This window comes from Microcaecilia unicolor, chromosome 4 (genome assembly GCF_901765095.1).
Source record: "Microcaecilia unicolor chromosome 4, aMicUni1.1, whole genome shotgun sequence".
NCBI classification, from domain to species: Eukaryota; Metazoa; Chordata; class Amphibia; order Gymnophiona; family Siphonopidae; genus Microcaecilia; species Microcaecilia unicolor.
In genome coordinates this window covers 349400412-349418734 of record NC_044034.1, presented here as the reverse complement: position 1 = coordinate 349418734, position 18323 = coordinate 349400412, and the positions used below count along the sequence as shown (strand labels likewise).

The 18323-nt window shown below is 46.1% G+C and overlaps 1 protein-coding gene across 3 annotated transcripts in view; it reads left to right on the top strand.

Annotated features, from left to right (window-relative positions):
• The window catches only part of ERG (ETS transcription factor ERG), a 405992-nt gene that overhangs the window by 307637 nt on the left and 80032 nt on the right, over positions 1–18323 (top strand). For all 3 annotated transcript variants that reach the window (XM_030202231.1, XM_030202229.1, XM_030202230.1), the window contains one exon: positions 2845–3062. In XM_030202231.1, coding sequence (XP_030058091.1) covers positions 2845–3062 — 218 coding nt within the window. The remainder of the gene's footprint in view (positions 1–2844; positions 3063–18323) is intronic.

The following is an 18323-nucleotide window of genomic DNA, read 5'->3' as shown; positions in this document are numbered from 1 at the left end:
TTTGAGTAGCCCTTTTGACATTTTATTTTTGCATGGGGGGGGGGGGAGAGTGTTAGGGACCTACATGAGTGCTTTGATTCACTGCAAGGAGAGGAAGAAGACAAGAAGTTGTGATTTATGTTTTATTGTTTTATCTTGTGTCTTGGTTGATTGCTTTTTTTAATCACTGTTATGGAGGTTCTTTTCCTTATTTTATGTTATGATGGCAAACTGCCTTGAGTTGTCCTGTTAATACGATGATGTAGCAAAACTGAAATAAATGACATACAATGATGGGGAGTGTCTAACGCACTTGTTTGCCTAAAGCCCCCCCCCCCCCCCCCCCCCAATGATTAACCCTTCCCTGTAAGGGCTCTTCATCTTTCCAGAGTAACCGCTTTTTCTGCCCCTAGGATAATGTGGTATTTTTACTCCTCCCCTGATCCTTCTCAGTCCTGTTCTGGAAGGGATTCAACCTTGTTCTTATGACTTGAGCAATGGACGAGAGGGGCAAAGGAGTCTGAAATGAAAAGGCATTGTAAGAAAATGACCAAACCAACAGAACAAAAGCAGAGATTTTAATCACAGCTGGTTCAATTGACAACTGTTCCTGTTTGAATAAATAGAAAAATTTAAGGAATTTGTGTTTCTTCTAACATTCATAATAGAGCAGACATGTGAATAATTGTAACATGAAGAAAAAAAAAAAACCACAGCTCTGACATACTGGAATAGACCTAAGGTCCATCAAGCCCAGCATCCTGTTTCCAACAGTGGACAATCCAGGTCACAAGTACCTGGCAAGATCCCAGAACAGTATAATACGTTTTATGCTGCTTATCCTACAAATAAGCAATGGATTATCATTTTCTCCAAGTCCATTTTAATAATGGCTTATAGCAGGGGCGTATCTGAAAGTCAGCGGTAGCGGGGACCGGAGCCAGAGTGAGGGGGCACATTATAGCCCCCCCCCACCGCTGCTGCCATTTCCGACCCCCCCCCCCCGGCCACCATTGCCGACCCCCCCTGCTGCCGTCACCTACCTTTACTGGCGGGGGACCCCAACCCCCGCCAGCCGAGGTCCGCTCCCTCCTGCCGCTTTTAAGTTCTTCTTCGTCCTAGGCTCCATCACTCCGTGCTGTTCAAAGAAGCTGGCGCTGTTACCTCAATCCACTTTCGGAGTCTGACGTCGCTGCACGTTTTAAGTGCAGGACGTCAAACTCACAGAAACAGAGTCTGTGAGTCTGACGTCCTGCATGTACAATGTGCAGCGACGTCAGACTCCGAAAGTAATTATAAACATCAATTAAAAGAGATTAAAATTAACATTCATATAATAATTAACTACATGATAATATAAGACACATGGGGGAGAGGAGATGCAAAAGAAGAGAAAAAAAGTATAAAACATTATAATAGGGTTATTGGAAAAAAAAGGTACGCAAGCGGGTAATCAGTCTAAGGGTGGGAGGGAACCAAAAAAGCCTGCTCGAATAAATGAGCCTTCAAAAGTGATTTAAGTTTTAACAATGAGGCTTGATATCTAAGATCCGAAATAAGTGCATATAGTCCATACATACTGCTACTCAAAGCTTTCTTTTGATTAAAACCAGATTGCTTAGGGTTTGCTCCATGTTTATATTTCTGCAGATTTGAATAAAGAGCTTTGAGCATTATCAGCCTTAGGGCTATGCAGCTGACTCAACCTCGATTTATTTTCAAAGTGATGTGCCTGTTCACTTCCTGTCAAACACTAGGCTATGAAGGTCATTGAATTAGAGAATGGTCATAATACTCCATCTTGAGTCAAGGCGAGGCAAGTGCATTTCTTTGAAGAGTTCTCATTCCTCGTGATATTTTGGGTATTTTTTTAAACAATTATATTACAGACCTTAGACCATTTCTCTTCGCTCCCAGACCTTGAGGTCGCCAACGAGCCAGGCTTGCAGGATACCAGTAATGAATATGCATGAAAGAGAGATTTACATACAATGGACATAGGAGCCAACTTTTCAAAATTATTGGGGGTGCTAAGCCCAGTGGAAATAATCCTTCCTTGGACACATACAAGGAATATTCTAAATATTGGGGGTGCTCAAGCACCCACAGCACCTACAGAGTCGGTTCCTATGAATGGAGGTAGTAAGTATGCAAATCTAGGTCATGCATATTCACTCCCAATCCTCAAGGGCCTCCAGTGGGTCAGGTTTGTAGGACACTACTTAATGATGATGCATGAAGGAGATCTGCATTAAATAGAGGAAGTAGGCATGCAAACCTGTCTCATGTATATTTATTTATTTATTTATTTGTTACATTTGTACCCCACATTTTCCCACCTATTTGCAGGCTCAATGTGGCTTACATAGTACTGTGAGGCGTTAACCACCTCCAGTGATGAAACAAATAGAAAGTGATGTTATTGTCGAATAAGAATCATGTGTTACAGACATATTTGGGAATCGTAGGGATGAGGAGTTATATAGTGTTGAATACGAGCTTTGGTTTCGTTGTGTTGCTGGGTTCAGACACTTAGGTTGGGTCAGTAGGGTATGCCTTTTCGAACAGGTTGGTCTTTACTGATTTCCAGAAGATAAGGTGGTTGTACGTTGTTTTTATGGCTTTTCATTAGGGATATCCTGAAAACATGACCCATTAGCAGCCCTCAAGGGCTGGGAGTGATAAACAGGGCCTTTCACTGTTAGTGGGTATAACTGTGTTCCAAAAACGGCACGGCAAGCAAATATTTCTTTTAAAATGTGAAGACATGCTATTATCTCAAGAGAATATTACATATTTCTATGCAAGTTTTCTGTTACACATGATCTAGTAAGCATAGTCTGTTTTGATTCCCTCTGTTTACAGGAAGCATTATCAGTAGTTAGTGAAGACCAGTCACTATTTGAGTGTGCCTACGGAACTCCGCATCTCGCTAAGACGGAGATGACTGCATCCTCCTCCAGTGAATATGGGCAAACTGCGAAGATGAGTCCACGCGTCCCACAACAGGACTGGCTTTCCCAACCTCCAGCCAGAGTTACCATCAAAATGGAATGTAACCCAATTCAGGTGAATGGGTCAAGGTAAGAAATTGAGCTTTTTTCTAATGGTTTAATGATGTGGTGATGCCACAATGATGACACTAAAGGAGATATGAATAACTGAAGTTCGCCTATGAGTTTGGTGGTTTCCTGTGGAGTGTAAATCAACACAACTGGAAGGGCAGATTCCCTATGTGAACAAGATCCAAGGGGAAAGAAGTAGGGAAGGACCAATGGACATCCACACTAGAAGCCAAACGATAGGTCAGTGTAGAAAATGTCAAATTTATTATCCGAGATAACCCACATGCACACAGATTAAATCAGACTCGACATGGAACTGTGTTTCGGCAACTCAATGCCTACTTCAGGAGCCAATATATCTGATGCGTGGTTTCGATAAACTTGTACAACCACTGTGGCTCCACGAGTCTGCATATTGACTCCAGAAGCAGACACTGAGTTGCTGAAATATGGTTCCGTGTCAAGTCAGATTCAATCTGTATGTATTTGGTTTATCTTGGATAATAAATTTGGTACTTTCTACATTGACCTTTGGTTTGGCTTCTAGTGTGGTTGTCCATTGGTCTTTCCCTACTTCTTTCCACTTGGCTTTTGTGGACTGTAGCATGCAAGATTTCTGTGGATAGCAGTTCACTATGGGGGCAATTCTATAACTGGACTCCACAATTTAGACACCTAAATGTTGCTTACTGAGCACTAATTCTATAATGGTATCTGGATGCCAAGATTCTGTTATAGAATACAAATCGTCATCAGTATGCCTACATTTAGGCGGGCCCACTTATTCATGTCAATAGCAGACATAAGTGGACATGCCTAGGTGTGGCACTTCAGTGTGTAACTTACAATGGTCTGTGTAAGTACTGGTCCCGCCCATGCTCCTCCCCTTGCATTGAGTGGAGGAGTAGCCTAGTGGTTAGTGCAGTGGACTTTGATCCTGGGGAACTGAGTTCGATTCCCACTGCAGCTCCTTGTGACTCTGGGTTGAATGTAGTTGCAAAAACCTCAGAAAGGCAGTATATCAAGTCCCATTTCCCTTTCCCATTTATGCACTAAGCAAGTTTATTTATTTATTTGTAGCATTTGTATCCCACATTTTCCCACCAATTTGCAGGCTCAATGTGGCTTACATTTGCCGTAATGGCGGTTGCCATTTCCGGATAACAGATTACAAGTGGTAATGCGTTAAGTTGTATACATACATGGTAGCATACATTTAGCATAACATATATATCATGTGCATATACATGGTAAGGAAGAATAAATTATGGTAATACATGAAAGTTCCTGAGTAAGAAATTGGGTTGTGTGCGTCATATAAAGAACAGCACTGAGCACTCAGCTATCACTATAAGGTGTAAATGTAAACCACAAAGGTGTTAGTATTCTATAAATTTGCCTGTGCAATCGGTGCTTACGTTTAGGCTTCATGTTAAAGAATAAAGGGCTATAACCAGAGGTGTAGCAAGACTCGGTATTTTGGAAGGGCCCAGAAGTAAATTGGATGGCCCTTCCATGTGCACGTACCCCCTTCCCCCCCCCCCCCCCCCCCCCCCCCATGACCACAACAAATATCTTTCAGGGGATATTTTTGAAAATACTGATTTTTTTTCACCTACCTCCCAATCTCCTCCCTCTCCTCCGCGGCGTCTCAGCATCTGCGCTCATGTCTCTGAACCCCCGTCTCTCCCCGGTGTACCATACAGGCGTCCTCAGCGCCTGCAGCGATTCATTCTCACTGCTTGCGCCAACTCCGCAGGCTTCCATCTGCCACGTCCTACCCTCGGTGACCAGAAGCGGAGCCGGGTTGACGGCGCGGGGGGAGCGAGAGCAGACTTCTGCCGGCGCACATTTTCAATGCAACACGTTGAGAAAAACATAGGCCCCGGAGCTGGCAGAACTCAATTTGGGGGAGTGGCTGCTCCCTTGGCACCCCTCCTGGCTACGCCACTGTCGGTGACATCATTGCCTGTTTCCTGTCTGGCAGCAGATGGAAGCTTGCGGGGCCGGCAGAACCAGCGAGAATGAATCTCTGCAGGTGCTGAGGATGCCTGTATGGTACACCAGGGAGGGATGGGTTCAGAGACAGAAGCGCAGATGCCGGGAAGCTACGGGGGGGGGGGGGGGGGGGCAGATCAGTGTGGTGCTGCCACTGGGTGAGCCTGAGCCAAGAATGGGTGGACCTGTGCTCACTCAGGCCCACCCGTAGCTATGCCACTGGATATAACCACTATCTTGAAAGCCAAATCAGAGGAGCAGTCTAATGGATTAGTGCTGAGTAGAAAGAAAACTAGGGCTGAAACCACACTACTGCTACTTGTGTTCTTGGACCATTACCTAAGGTACAAAGAGATTACAATGTGCAACCCCCTCCTCCCCCCAGGACAGGAAACTTTAACTAGAAAACATATACCGTCTCTATCTTGAGATCTTTATGGTTTACAAATGCTTAAAACCCACCAAATCAGTGGAAACAACAAGCACAATAAAACTAGATAACAAGCCTGCTTATTTTCGAAAGAGAAGGGCGGCCATCTTCCGACACAAATCGGGAGATGGCCGGCCTTCTCCTAAACCCGGCCAAATCGGTATAATCGAAAGCCGATTTTGGCCGGCTTCAACTGCTTTCCGTCGCAGGGCCAGCCAAAGTTCAAGGGGGCGTGTAGGTAGGGTACCAAAGGCAGGATGGGGACGTGGTTAAGAGATGGCCGGCTTCGGCTGATAATGGAAAAAAGAAGGCCGGCTCTGACAAGCACTTGGCCGGCTTTACTTGGTCCATTTATTTTTAGGACCAAGCCTCAAAAAAGTGCCCCAACTGACCAAATGACCACTGGAGGGAATCGGGGATCACCTCCCCTTACTCCCCCAGTGGTCACCAACCCCCTCCCACCCCCCCAAAAATATAAACATTTCTGTGCCAGCCTCTATGCCAGCCTCAAATGTTATACACAGCACCATCATAGCACTATGCAGATCCCTGGAGCAGTTTTTAGTGGGTACTGCAGTGCACTTCAGGCAGGCGGTAAATGGGAGCCCTCCAAAACCCACCCAAAACCCACTGTACCCACATGTAGGTGCCCCCCGTTACCCTTTAAGGGCTATGGTAGTGTTGTACAGTTGTGGGTAGTGGGTTTGAGGGTTTTGGGGGGGCTCAGCACACAAGGTAAGGGAGCTATGCACCTGGGATCAATTTCTGAAGTCCACTGCAGTGCCCCCTAGGGTGCCCGGTTGGTGTCCTGGCATGTGAGGGGGACCAGTGCACTACAAATTCTGGCTCCTCCCACAACCAAATGGCTTGGATTTGGCTGGGTTTGAGATGGCCGCCATTAGTTTCCATTATCAGTGAAAACCAATGGCGGCCATCTCTAACGCTGATGATCTCTAAGTGCGGCCCAAATGTTGAGATTTGGCCAGCCGCAACCGTATTATCGAAACGAAAGATGGCCAGCCATCTTGTTTCGATAATACGGTTGGCTCCGTCGCTTCCTGGGACCGGCCCCTGAGATGGGCGCCCTTATAGATGGGCGCCCTCGTTCGATTATGCCCTCAAGGTCAACTAAAATTCTTCCTAAACAGCCAAAGATTTCTAAATTTAAAATAAGTCTGTGCACGCCTCAAAGATGTCAGCAAAGAATTCCATAAAGATGGGAAAATAGTACTAAACAGCTTCTTTCGAGCAGAAGCCAAACAGGTAAAGGAAGCAGAGGAAAGCATACATTTATTCAAGTGAATCGACCTTTGAGACCTTTGGCCAAAATGTCTAGTATACCTGAATGTCGGCTAAACCCTGTTCCTTAAGTCCCAAAGCAGATTTTTTTCTGATAACTGAACTCTATAAGGTGAGTTTTAGCCAGTGCTCCATGTAAGTAGTACTAGGAACACTGATCATAGATTATCTACTGATGGACCGATGATGAGAAGCAAACTCAGGCGTTAGAGGCTGTTAGTGCCATACTAGCGCCTGCGTTTGCTACCTCCCCATGATCAGAGCCCCCGAGCGTGTGAAACAACGTGAAACAAAGGGAGTTTCTCCCTTATATGGTGTGAAGCCCTGCCCAACACATCCCAGGATGCACTGGGCAGGGCTGGGCGCCGCTATTTTCGAGGTGGCGCTGATGAAAGAAGAGGGAGGCCACCTCCCTCTTCCAGTGAAGGTGGGGGAGGGCCACTAAGACCACCAGGTGAAGTGGGGGGGGGGGGGAATTGACTCGCGGCCCATAGGGCCACCAGGAATCCATGTGAGGGGATGCCAGAGGGGGTTAAGGGGGGCTAGAGACCCAGCAGATCTCCAGCTCCCACGAACCTGTGTCGGGGGACCGGGGGGTTGACTTGCAGCCCAATGGGCCACCAGGGCTCTATTTGAGGGGGCGCAAGGGAGTAAGAGGGGGCTGGAGACCCACCGGATCTCCAGCCCCCCTCAACATGTGTCAGGGAGGTCTTGGGGACTGGATGTCTGCTGGACCTCCAGCCCCCCATGTTGCTTGGCTCAGGGTGGGGGTACCATGGACCTCCAACCCCTGTGTTTTTTACCCTATGATCAGAGAGAATAACGTGCTCAAATTTTTTGCATGCTATTATCTCTGATCATAGGGGCGGTAAAGCCCCGCGCCGTTCCAGCATTATTTTTAAAGCACTGTTTGGAACAGTGTCGGGCTTTCGATCATCTGCCCATGAGTGTGTGGCAGCCATCTCATAGTCTGAACTGTCCCCCCTCCTCCCCTCCAGATCTTGCCCATCCCCACATAGTTCAGCTGCAAGAGGACTACAGCCTACACAGTGGATAGAATGCAGTCAGTGGAGCTGCATACATCTTAGAAGGAACACTAATTTTAATTCCAGTTTGGTCATTGCAGATGTAAACATTCTGTGGTGGAAAAGGGCCTTACTGACTGTTGATATTTATCACAGTTATGCTAGAAAGTACCATTTTCTTGAACCTCTCCATGGCCAAAACACAACAAGCTCCAACTTGTGAAGTGTGTGATAGGATTCTAACTTGTTTAACTCTGACAGGTTTTCAGGATACCCAAAATGAATATGTATGAGATAAATTTGCATGCACTGCCTCCATTGTATGCAAATCTATAAGTACATAAGTATTGCCATACAGGGGCAGACCATCAAGCCCAGCATCCTGTTTGTAACAGTGGCCAATCCAGGTCACAAGTACCTGGCAGAAACCTAAATAGTAGCAACATTTTATGTAGAACCCCAAAGTGTAGCAAGGTTCTAGAATTCTAAAGAATAACAAGATTCCATGCAGAATTTCAAAGTGTAGCAACATTTCATGTAGAACCCCAAAGTGTAGCAAGATTCTAGAATTCTAAAGAATAGCAAGATTCCATTCAGAATCCCAAGTACATAAGTACATAAGTGTTGCCATACTGGGAAAGACCAAAGGTCCATCAAGCCCAGCATCCTGTTTGTAACAGTGGCCAATCCAGGTCACAAGTACCTGGCACGTTCCCAAAAACAGTACAATACATTTTATGCTGCTTATCCTAGAAATAAAGCAGTGGATTTCCCCCAAGTCCATTTTAATAATGCTTTATGCTTTTACCACATTCTCTGGCAACAAACTCCAGAGTTTAATTACATGTTGAGTGAAGAAAAAGTTTCTCTCTAATGCATATTCATTGTGGATAATCTTAAAACATGATTAGCTGGGTGTGTCCCAAGGTCTGGGTTGAGAAACTCTAGCGTTCATTGGCATGTTATCTTGACCATCCAGGATGCCATGAAATTGAGGTCTCGTCCAATTTGCAGTCAATTATTGTTATTGGTTTGTTAATTACAATGAAGCAAACTATAAATCTAAGGTCTGATATTCCAAAGATTTATGCTCCTAACTTTGAATGTTATGCTCATAAATTGGCCTTTTTGAAAGTTTATATTCAAACTTTCACTAAACTCTTAAATTTAGGAGTATAAAAATGGGTGGTGAAAGGATCAGGTTTAGGACAGGGAAAAGAAGTTAGAAACTTTTACTAAGGCATGCTGAAAAATGGCCTGCGCTGGTGTAGGCGCGTGTTTTGGACGCACGCAGGTCCATTTTTCAGCGCGCCTGCAAAAAAGGTCTTTTTTTGGGGGGGTTGGCTGAAAATGGACGTGCGGCAAATTTAAACCCAGCGCATGTCCATTTTCGGCATGAGACCTTACCGCCAACCATTGACTTAGCGGTAAGGTCTCATGTGTTAAACGGGTGGTAATCGTCGGCATGCGTATACTGATGATTACTGCTGGGTAAGCGCCACATGTCAAAAATGGAATTACTGTCCAGGGCACACGGTAGCTGGGCGGTAGTTCCAATTTGATGCGAATTGTACGCGTGTAGGTGCCCTACACACCTTAGTAAAAGGGCCCCTTAGCCCTAATTTTCAGCATTAACCCCCTAATTCTATAAAAAGTTACCAAAACTTGCATGTGCAGTATAATAATGAGCCAATAATTAGCTTTTTAACAAGTAATTATTGACACTAATTAGATTCAATTGGAACTTACGTACATAAATTTAGAGGCGGGATCCACGCCTAAATTATATGTGCAAGTAAAAAAAAGGGGCACAGAAATGGGAGGGTCATGGGCATAACGGGGGCGTCCCTAGCATTTACGCATGTTGTTATAGAATAAGGGAGATAGGCATCTAATTTAGGCACATACATGCTACAGTTAGGCACAAGTCCCGGGCATAAGCGCTATGCTATAAACTGCACCTCATTTTAAATAAGGCTTATAGAATATCGCTTTTTACTGCCAATTTTTTCAACGCCATATATAAAATTCACCCTTAAGCTCATAAATGTAGGCAAATGAATATCAGGGGTTAAATTTATGAGCGTAACTTTCAAGCTCCTGCATTAAGATGAATTTTCAGCTGAAATTTTATCCTCTTAAATTTGGCTGAAAATAAGGCACAAATTTAGGAGCTTAGTATTTTCTGAATATTGGGCCCCTAATGAACGTGAGAAGGAAAATCCTGTAACAGAGGAGGATGCAGTCCATAGATCTGAAAGGTTTGCGCTCATTGCAGGAGTTGCGTCCCAATGTATGCTATTTTGTTAAAGTTTATATATTCACTAGTAAAATAGGCCCGTTTCTGACACAAATGAAACGGGTGCTAGCAAGGTTTTTCTTGGAGTGTGTATGTTTGAGAGAGTGTGTGTGAGAGTGACTGTGTGTGTGAGAGAGAGAGTGAATGTGCGAGTGTGTGTGTGTGACAGAGAGAGAGTGAGACCGCTGGGTGCGAGTGTGTCTTCTCTGTCCCCTGGCCCCCCTCCAGCCACCCAGCGATTCTCCTCTCCCCTGCTCCCCCTCCAGCCACCCAGCGATTCACCTCTGTCCCTGCCCCCCCCCCCCCGTAGCCACCCAGCGATTCTCCTCTCTCCCCTGCTCCCCCTCCAGCTACCCAGCGAGTCTCCTCTGTCTCCTGCCCTCCTCCAGCCACCCAGTGAGTCTCCTCTGTCCCCTGCTCCCCCTCCAGCCACCCAGTGATTCTCCTCTTTCCCCTGCCCCCTTCCAGCCACCCAGCAATTCTCCTTTTTCCCTTGCCCCCCTCCAGCCACCCAGCTATGCTCTTCTCTCCCCTGCCCCTCTCCAGCCACTCAGCAATTCTCGTCTCTCCCCTGCCCCCTCCAGCAACCCAGCGATTCTCCTATCTCCCCTGCTCCCCCCTCCAGCCACCCTGCAATTCTCCTCTCTCCCCTGCCCTCCCTCCAGGCACCCAGCGATTGTCATCTCTCCCCTGTTCCCCCTCCAGCCACCCAGCGATTCTCCTATCTCCCCTGCTCCCCCCTCCAGCCACCCTGCAATTCTCCTCTCTCCCCTGCCCTCCCTCCAGGCACCCAGCGATTGTCATCTCTCCCCTGTTCCCCCTCCAGCCACCCAGAGATTCTCCTCACTCCCCTGCCCCTCCCCTCCAGTCACCCATCGATTCTCCTCGTTCCCATGTTTACCTCCGTCGAAGCGGCCGCGTCTTTGAAAGGCCTGACCATCTGTAGCCTTCGCTTTGACTTTGTTCCCTCTGAGTCCCGCCTGCTGACGTCATTCCCTCTTTCCGCGAGGGCAGGACTCTGAGGGAACGAACTCGAAGGGAAGGCTATAGACGTTGAGGTTGTGCCTCGTGCTGCTATCCTGTGGTTGGTCAGTGCTGTTTGTGACAAACCCGGAAGTACGTGACGTCAATTCAAGAGATGGATACAGCGTTAGAGGCAGCACGAACCCTTCAACCTTTCACTGCCACGGAGTCAGCTTCAGAACGTTGGAGGTGCTTTTTATTATATAGGATATACTTCCTAGATCTGAGTGGTTTAGAATTTCTTAACAGGTACCAGCGCTGTCCCTAATGGGCTCACAATCTAAGTGATAAATTGTACCTGGGGCAACGGAGTGCTAAGGGGTCCTTTTACTAAGGTGCAGTGAAAAATGGCCTGCGGTAGTATAGGTGTGGGTTTTGGCCGCGCACAGGATCATTTTTCAGCAAACCTGTAAAAAATACCTTTTGGTGGGGAGGGGCTGAAAATGGACGTGCGGCAAAATGAAAATTGGTCCATTTTGGTTCTGAGACCTTACCGCCAGCCATTGACTTAGCGGTAAGGCCTCACGCATTGGGTGGTAATGGTCATCATGTGTCCAAATGCCGATTACCGCCTGCATGCCAGAAAATAAAAACATTTTCTGACGCGCATATTGGACGCGTGTCAAAAATGAAATTACCACCAGGGCCACGCGGTAGCCGGGCGGTAACTCGGAATTGATCCACGTTGGGCGCCCGTAAGCACTTATGCAGCTTAGTAAAAGGACCCTTAAGTGACTTGCCCAGGGTCACTGGAGCTGCAACGGGATCTCAACCCACTGCTGACTGTTGAGCAGCAGCGGAAATCAAACCTGGTTCACCAGGTCCGTAACCTGTTGCACTAACCATTATTTATTTATTTGTTACATTTGTATCCCACATTTCCCCACCTAGTTGTAGGCTCAATGTGGCTTACAGAGTACTGGAGAGGCGTTTGCCGTCACCGGTGTGAACAAATACAAAGTGATGTTATGATCGGTAAAGTTCATGTGGCACAGCCACATTAGGGAATCGTATTGGAGGAGAGTTGAGTTATGTCCATTCACGCTTTCCAAAAGTACTAGGACTAGGGGGCATGCAATGAAACTACAGTGTAGTAAATTTAAAACAAATAGGAGACATTTTTTCTTCACCCAACGCATAATTAAACTCTGGAATTCGTTGCCGGAGAACGTAGTGAAGGCAGTTAGCTTAGCAGAGTTTAAAAAGGGGTTGGACATTTTCCTAAAGGACAAGTCCATAGACCGCTACTAAATGGACTTGGGAAAAATCCACAATTTTGGGAATAACTTGTATAAAATGTTTGTACGTTTGGGTAGCTTGCCAGGTGCCCTTGATCTGGATTGGCCGCTGTCGGGGACAGGATGCTGGGCTCGATGGACCTTTGATCTTTTCCCAGTATGGCATTACTTATGTACTTATTACATTCTTTAGTTATGTTGTGTTGCAGTGATCAGGCATTTAGGTTGGATCGGTAGGGTATGTCTTTTTAAACTACTACTACTACTACTATTTAGCATTTCTATAGCGCTACAAGGCATACGCAGCGCTGCAAACATAGAAGAAAGACAGTCCCTGCTCAAAGAGCTTACAATCTAATAGACAAAAAATAAAGTAAGCAAATCAAATCAATTATTGTGTACAGGAAGGAGGAGGGTAGGTGGAGGCAGGTGGTTACGAGTCAAAAGCAATGTTAAAGAGGTGGGCTTTCAGTCTAGATTTAAAGGTGGCCAAGGAAGGGGCAAGACGTAGGGGCTCAGGAAGTTTATTCCAGGCATAGGGTGCAGCGAGACAGAAGGCGCGAAGTCTGGAGTTGGCAGTAGTGGAGAAGGGAACAGATAAGAAGGATTTATCCATGGAGCGGCGTGCACGGGAAGGGGTGTAGGGAAGGACGAGTGTGGAGATATACTGGGGAGCAGCAGAGTGAGTACATTTATAGGTTAGTAGAAGAAGTTTGAACAGGATGCGAAAACGGATAGGGAGCCAGTGAAGCGACTTGAGGAGAGGGGTAGTATGAGTAAAACGACCCTGGCGGAAGACGAGATGGGCAGCAGAGTTTTGAACCGATTGGAGAGGGGAGAGGTGACAAAGTGGGAGGCCAGCAAGAAGCAGATTGCAGTAGTCTAAACGAGAGGTGACAAGGGTGTGGATGAGGGTTTTGGTAGAGTGCTCGAAAAGAAAGGGGCAGATTTTACGGATGTTGTAAAGAAAGAAATGACAGGTCTTGGCGGTCTGCTGGATGTGAGCAGAGAAGGAGAGAGAAGAGTCAAAGATGACCCCAAGGTTTCGAGCCGAGGAGACAGGGAGAATGAGAGAGCCATCAACAGAAATAGAAAACGGGGGGAGTGGGGAGGTGGGTTTGGGGGGAAAAATGAGAAGTTCGGTTTTGGTCATGTTTAATTTCAGGTGGCGTTGAGACATCCAGATAGCAATGTCAGACAAGCACGCTGAAACTTTGGTTTGGATGCAAGGTGAGATATCAGGGGTAGAAAGGTAGATTTGGGAGTCATCAGCATAGAGATGGTAGAAAAAGCCATGGGATGAGATTAATGAACCAAGGGAAGAAGTGTAGATAGAAAAGAGGAGGGGACCAAGAACAGAACCCTGAGGTACGCCGACAGGCAGAGGGATAGAAGTAGAAGAGGATCCACCAGAGTGAACACTAAAGGTGCGGAGGGAGAGATAGGAAGAGAACCAGGAAAGGACAGAGCCCTGGAATCCAAGTGAGGACAGGATATCAACACTAAAAACATGTTAGTTTTTAGTGTTTTCCGGAAGTTGAGGTAGTCGTATGTCGTTTCCAAGGCTTTTGGTAATGCGTTCCACAGCTGTGTGCTTATGTAGGAAAAACTGGATGCGTAAGTTGATTTGTATTTTAGTCCTTTGCAGCTTGGGTAGGCCACTCCTCCACAGTAACAAAGTTCTCACCTGATTCACAATAACCTCAGTAGTTTCAGGGCTTTTTTTTGAGGGGTTACTGAGTACTGGCACCTTTTCCATTGTCTGGTAAAATTAATCCATGATCACCAAGTTTTAATGAAAGAGCTCAGGCTCTACACGCCAATTCTGCCTTGTCATAGATTCTGTGACTGGTTGCAGGGGGTCTGGCTATTATAGGGTGGGTTCCTCAGTGATCACCCCACCCCCGAAGGGTGGCCTGTCACCGGCACCTTTTTCCGCTAGAAAAAATGCACTGCTTAACAGCAGCAGCAAAACGGTACAAAATGGAGCTGATCTGAAAGCAGGCGGACAAACCTGAACAGCTTAAAAAGTGGAGCCCTTTTCATCAATCAGATGCTGTTCCAGTGGACGGCGCATCCGTTTCGTAAAGATAAAAGAAAGGGCTACTTTTAACACTACGTGGCAAAGGCAGTGACGTTTCTGTTCTGCTCATATACTGGGAAAAAAAAAGAAAGAGAGAAATCATCTGGCAAAATGGGGCTCAAACAAAACTTTTGATACCAAGCTGCCGAAAAAGAAAAGTGTTAATATTCAGCTGCTGTGTGAATCTGGCTTCAGAAAACGGCATTCAGACCAACACATGCCGTCCTTATGCATTGCCTGGTGCAGATGAGGCGATTGCTGGGGACACAGTCCAGCTGCACATTTATTGGAACATCAGAACATTAAACAGGGTTTTATTTTTATTGGTTCTTGACTGTGTCAGAGCCAAATCTACATTTCAGGATAACTGCCAAAGAGTTGGAGCCTGCCACAGGCCTGACGAGTAGCAGATAAAATTAGTTATTTTGGTCCCTGTAGTTGAAGAAAAATAACAGAAAGCACATTGTGGTGTAGAAAGATCATTCAGACTTCTCATGCCAATACTTTAGTAGCACCGGCCTAGTTTGGGGTGGGCATTCAGGGGGCAGTGCCATCACCAGTGTTGCAGGTGCTCACACTCAACTGCTCTCCTTGCCCCCATTATCGTAAATACATAAGTATTGCCATACTGGGAAAGATCAAAGGTCCATCCAGCCCAGCATCCTGTTTTCAACAGTGGCCAATCCAGATCACAAATACCCGGCAAGATCCCAAAAAAGTACAAAACATTTTATACTGCTTATCCCAGAAATAGTGGATTTTCCCCAAGTCCGTCTAATAATGGTCTATGGACTTTTCCTTTAGGAAGTTAGCCAAACCTTTTTTAAACCCTGCTAAGCTAACTGCTTTTATCACATTCTCTGGCAACGAATTCCAGAGTTTAATTACACGTTAAGCGAAGAAATATATTCTCAGATTCGTTTTAAATTTACTACTTTGTAGCTTCGTTGTGTGCCCCCTGGTCCTAGTATTTTTGGAAAGCGTAAACAGACGCTTCACATCTACCCGTTCAACTCCACTTATTATTTTATAGACCTCTATCATATCTCCCCTCAGCCGCCTTTTCTCCAAGCTGAAGAGCCCTAGACGCTTTAGCCTTTCCTCATAGAGAAGTTGTCCCATCCCCTTTATCATTTTCGTCACCCTTCTCTGCACCTTTTCTAATTCCACTATATCTTTTTTGAGATGCGGCGTAAGTAAATTGGATGCATGCCCGATTTAACGTGCGCAACTCGCTGTGCCTTATCTGGGGGTTAGTGCTTAAGGAGTCCTTTTATTAAGCTGCAGTAAAACATGGTCTTAGCGCATTTACGCAGGTCTTTCCCACACGCTAAAGTCATTTTTACTGTGGCTGGAAAATGGCCAATTTTCCATTTTTCCAAGTAATGTTATCATTAGTGCGCAACCATTAACAAAAATTAATGCATGAGCCCTTACTGCCACCCATTATGTAGGTAGAAAGGGCTCACGTGCTAATCCTATGCTAATTAGTTAGGGGCCCTTTTACAAAGGCGCATAAGGGCCTACATGCATGCAGCGCACATCAAATCGGTATTACCACCCGGCTAACGCGAGTGTCTGGTGGTAATTCTGGCGTACACCATAAACATGTGGTTTCTACCGCAGGGGGGTTTCCGGTAGTAATCGGCAGTCGGCATGTGCACGAGTAACGTGTGAGACCTTACCACCAAGTCAATGGGTGGTGTTAAGGGCTCAGGTCGTAAATAGATGCGCTCTGGTTTTCATTTTGCCGCACATCCTTTCCTCAGGCCCCCAACCCCCCTTTTTTCCCAGATGTGCTGGAGAAATGGTTCAGCGTGCGTCCAATACACACAACCACACTACCACAGGCCACTTTTTGGTGCGCCTTTTTAAAAGGGCCCCTCAGTGCTTGGTAATGTGGTTGCACTGACCGTTTCGCAATGTCACACCAACTCTCTGCCCCAGACACGCCCCCTCTGAGAAAAATTCAGGAATTTTTTTTTAGCTTAAGATTTGTGTCCAAACATTGGGATTTTACCGCAGGATGTCTCAGCACGTCCCACAGTAAGGCCTTTCAAGCCAGGGGCGTAGCCAGACAACAGATTTTGGGTGGGCCTGGCAAGAATTGGGTGGGCACCAAGTATTCTCTCCCCCCCCCCCCCCCTCCAAAAAAAATGATCTCAGCTGGTGGGAACACGCTTCTTTCCACCTTGGCAGCAAGCATGCACTGAAAACTGAGCATGCGCAGGTGCCGGTGTCATGAAGAGTAGCGTTTTCATTAGCATCAGGGGGAAATCTTCAGCTGGCAGAGCTTGGGATTCCCACCAGTTACCACTAAACATGTGCTACTGTTGGGTGGGCCTAAGCCATAAATGGATGGGCCCTGGCCCACCCAAGCCCACCAGTGGCTACGCCACTGTTTCAAGCTGTGGTAAGCGCGCACTAGCGCTTACTGCAGCTTAGTAAAGGACCTCTAAATGTGATGGTCTATCAGCACAATTTTATGACACTGTTATTCACCAACAATGCACTTCCCCCCAAATTCTATATATGGTGCCTTAAGTTGTGCATGACAATTTGGCCACATGGCCAGATTGAGTGCACAACTTAATTGATTAACACGCCAATCAGCATCGATAATTGCTACATAACAACCAATTTGCAGCACTAATTGGCTTTAATTAGAATTTACACACACAACGTTCAAGGAGTATTCCATAATGTGGTGCGCATACATTCTAATGTGCGCAGCTGAAAAGGGGCATGGCCACAGGCATGGAATGGGCGGGTAGTGGGTATTTCAAAAACTATGCACATTATTATGGAATACACCTGATCTGCGTCTAAGTTAGGTGCAGCTTTTTAGGCCTGGCTTTAGGTAGCCTAAATGGGTGCACCTACGTTTTAGTCGCATGAATGGCACATACACATATTTTATTTGTTTATTGGGATTTATTAACTGCCTTTATGAAGAGATTCACCCAAGGTGGTGTACAGCAGGCACAGTTTAACATAAAACTTACAATTTTGTTAACAGCATAACAAAAGTAACAATTGCCAAACATAAGCACGAATACTGTAAGGGGACTTTTTACCAAGTTTTTCCCACTCGCCAGGGCTCTTTTCACCTCAGTGGGTAAAAAGCCCCTAGATACACATGGCCATGCGGCATAGCCATGCAAGGGGGAGCCCTTACCGCCACTCATTGAGGTGGCGATTAGGGCTCCCACGCTAACCCGGCGGTAACCGGGCCGCACGCGACGATGCCTGATTACTACCGGGTTACCGCTGTGCAAGCCATATCTGGGGTTTTCTTTTTCCCCCAGAAATGGCATGCGCTTGGAGCGAGACTACCACCGGCGGTTGCGTTGGGCTGGCGTACTCCCGGAAGAGCAAGCAATAAGCCTGCGTTGGGCTTACCGCCGCTCTGTAAAAGGGTCCCTAGATGAGGTAAACAAGAGCAGAAAATTAAAGCACTGTAATAGGACGACCATGAAACAGTATCAAAAACTATACACATTTAACAGCACTGAAATGTAAACAACATAGATATTATACAATGTCAGCATAATACTAATGAAATGTCTCATAAGAACACATTAGAACATTTAAACAAAATACGAAAGCGCCAAACCCCTAAGAGAAAAACTACACTGGCTCCCACTGAAAGAACGTATTACGTTCAAAATCTTGCACCCTGGTACACCAAATCATTCACAGCGAAGCTCCAATCTACATGACAGACCTCATAGACTTACCAACCAGAAACGCAAAAAGATCAGCACGCACGTTCCTGAATCTTCACCACCCTAGCTGCAAAGGACTAAAATATAAATCAACATATGCATCCAGCTTCTCATACTTAAGCACGCAATTATGGAATGCACTACCAAACGCCATAG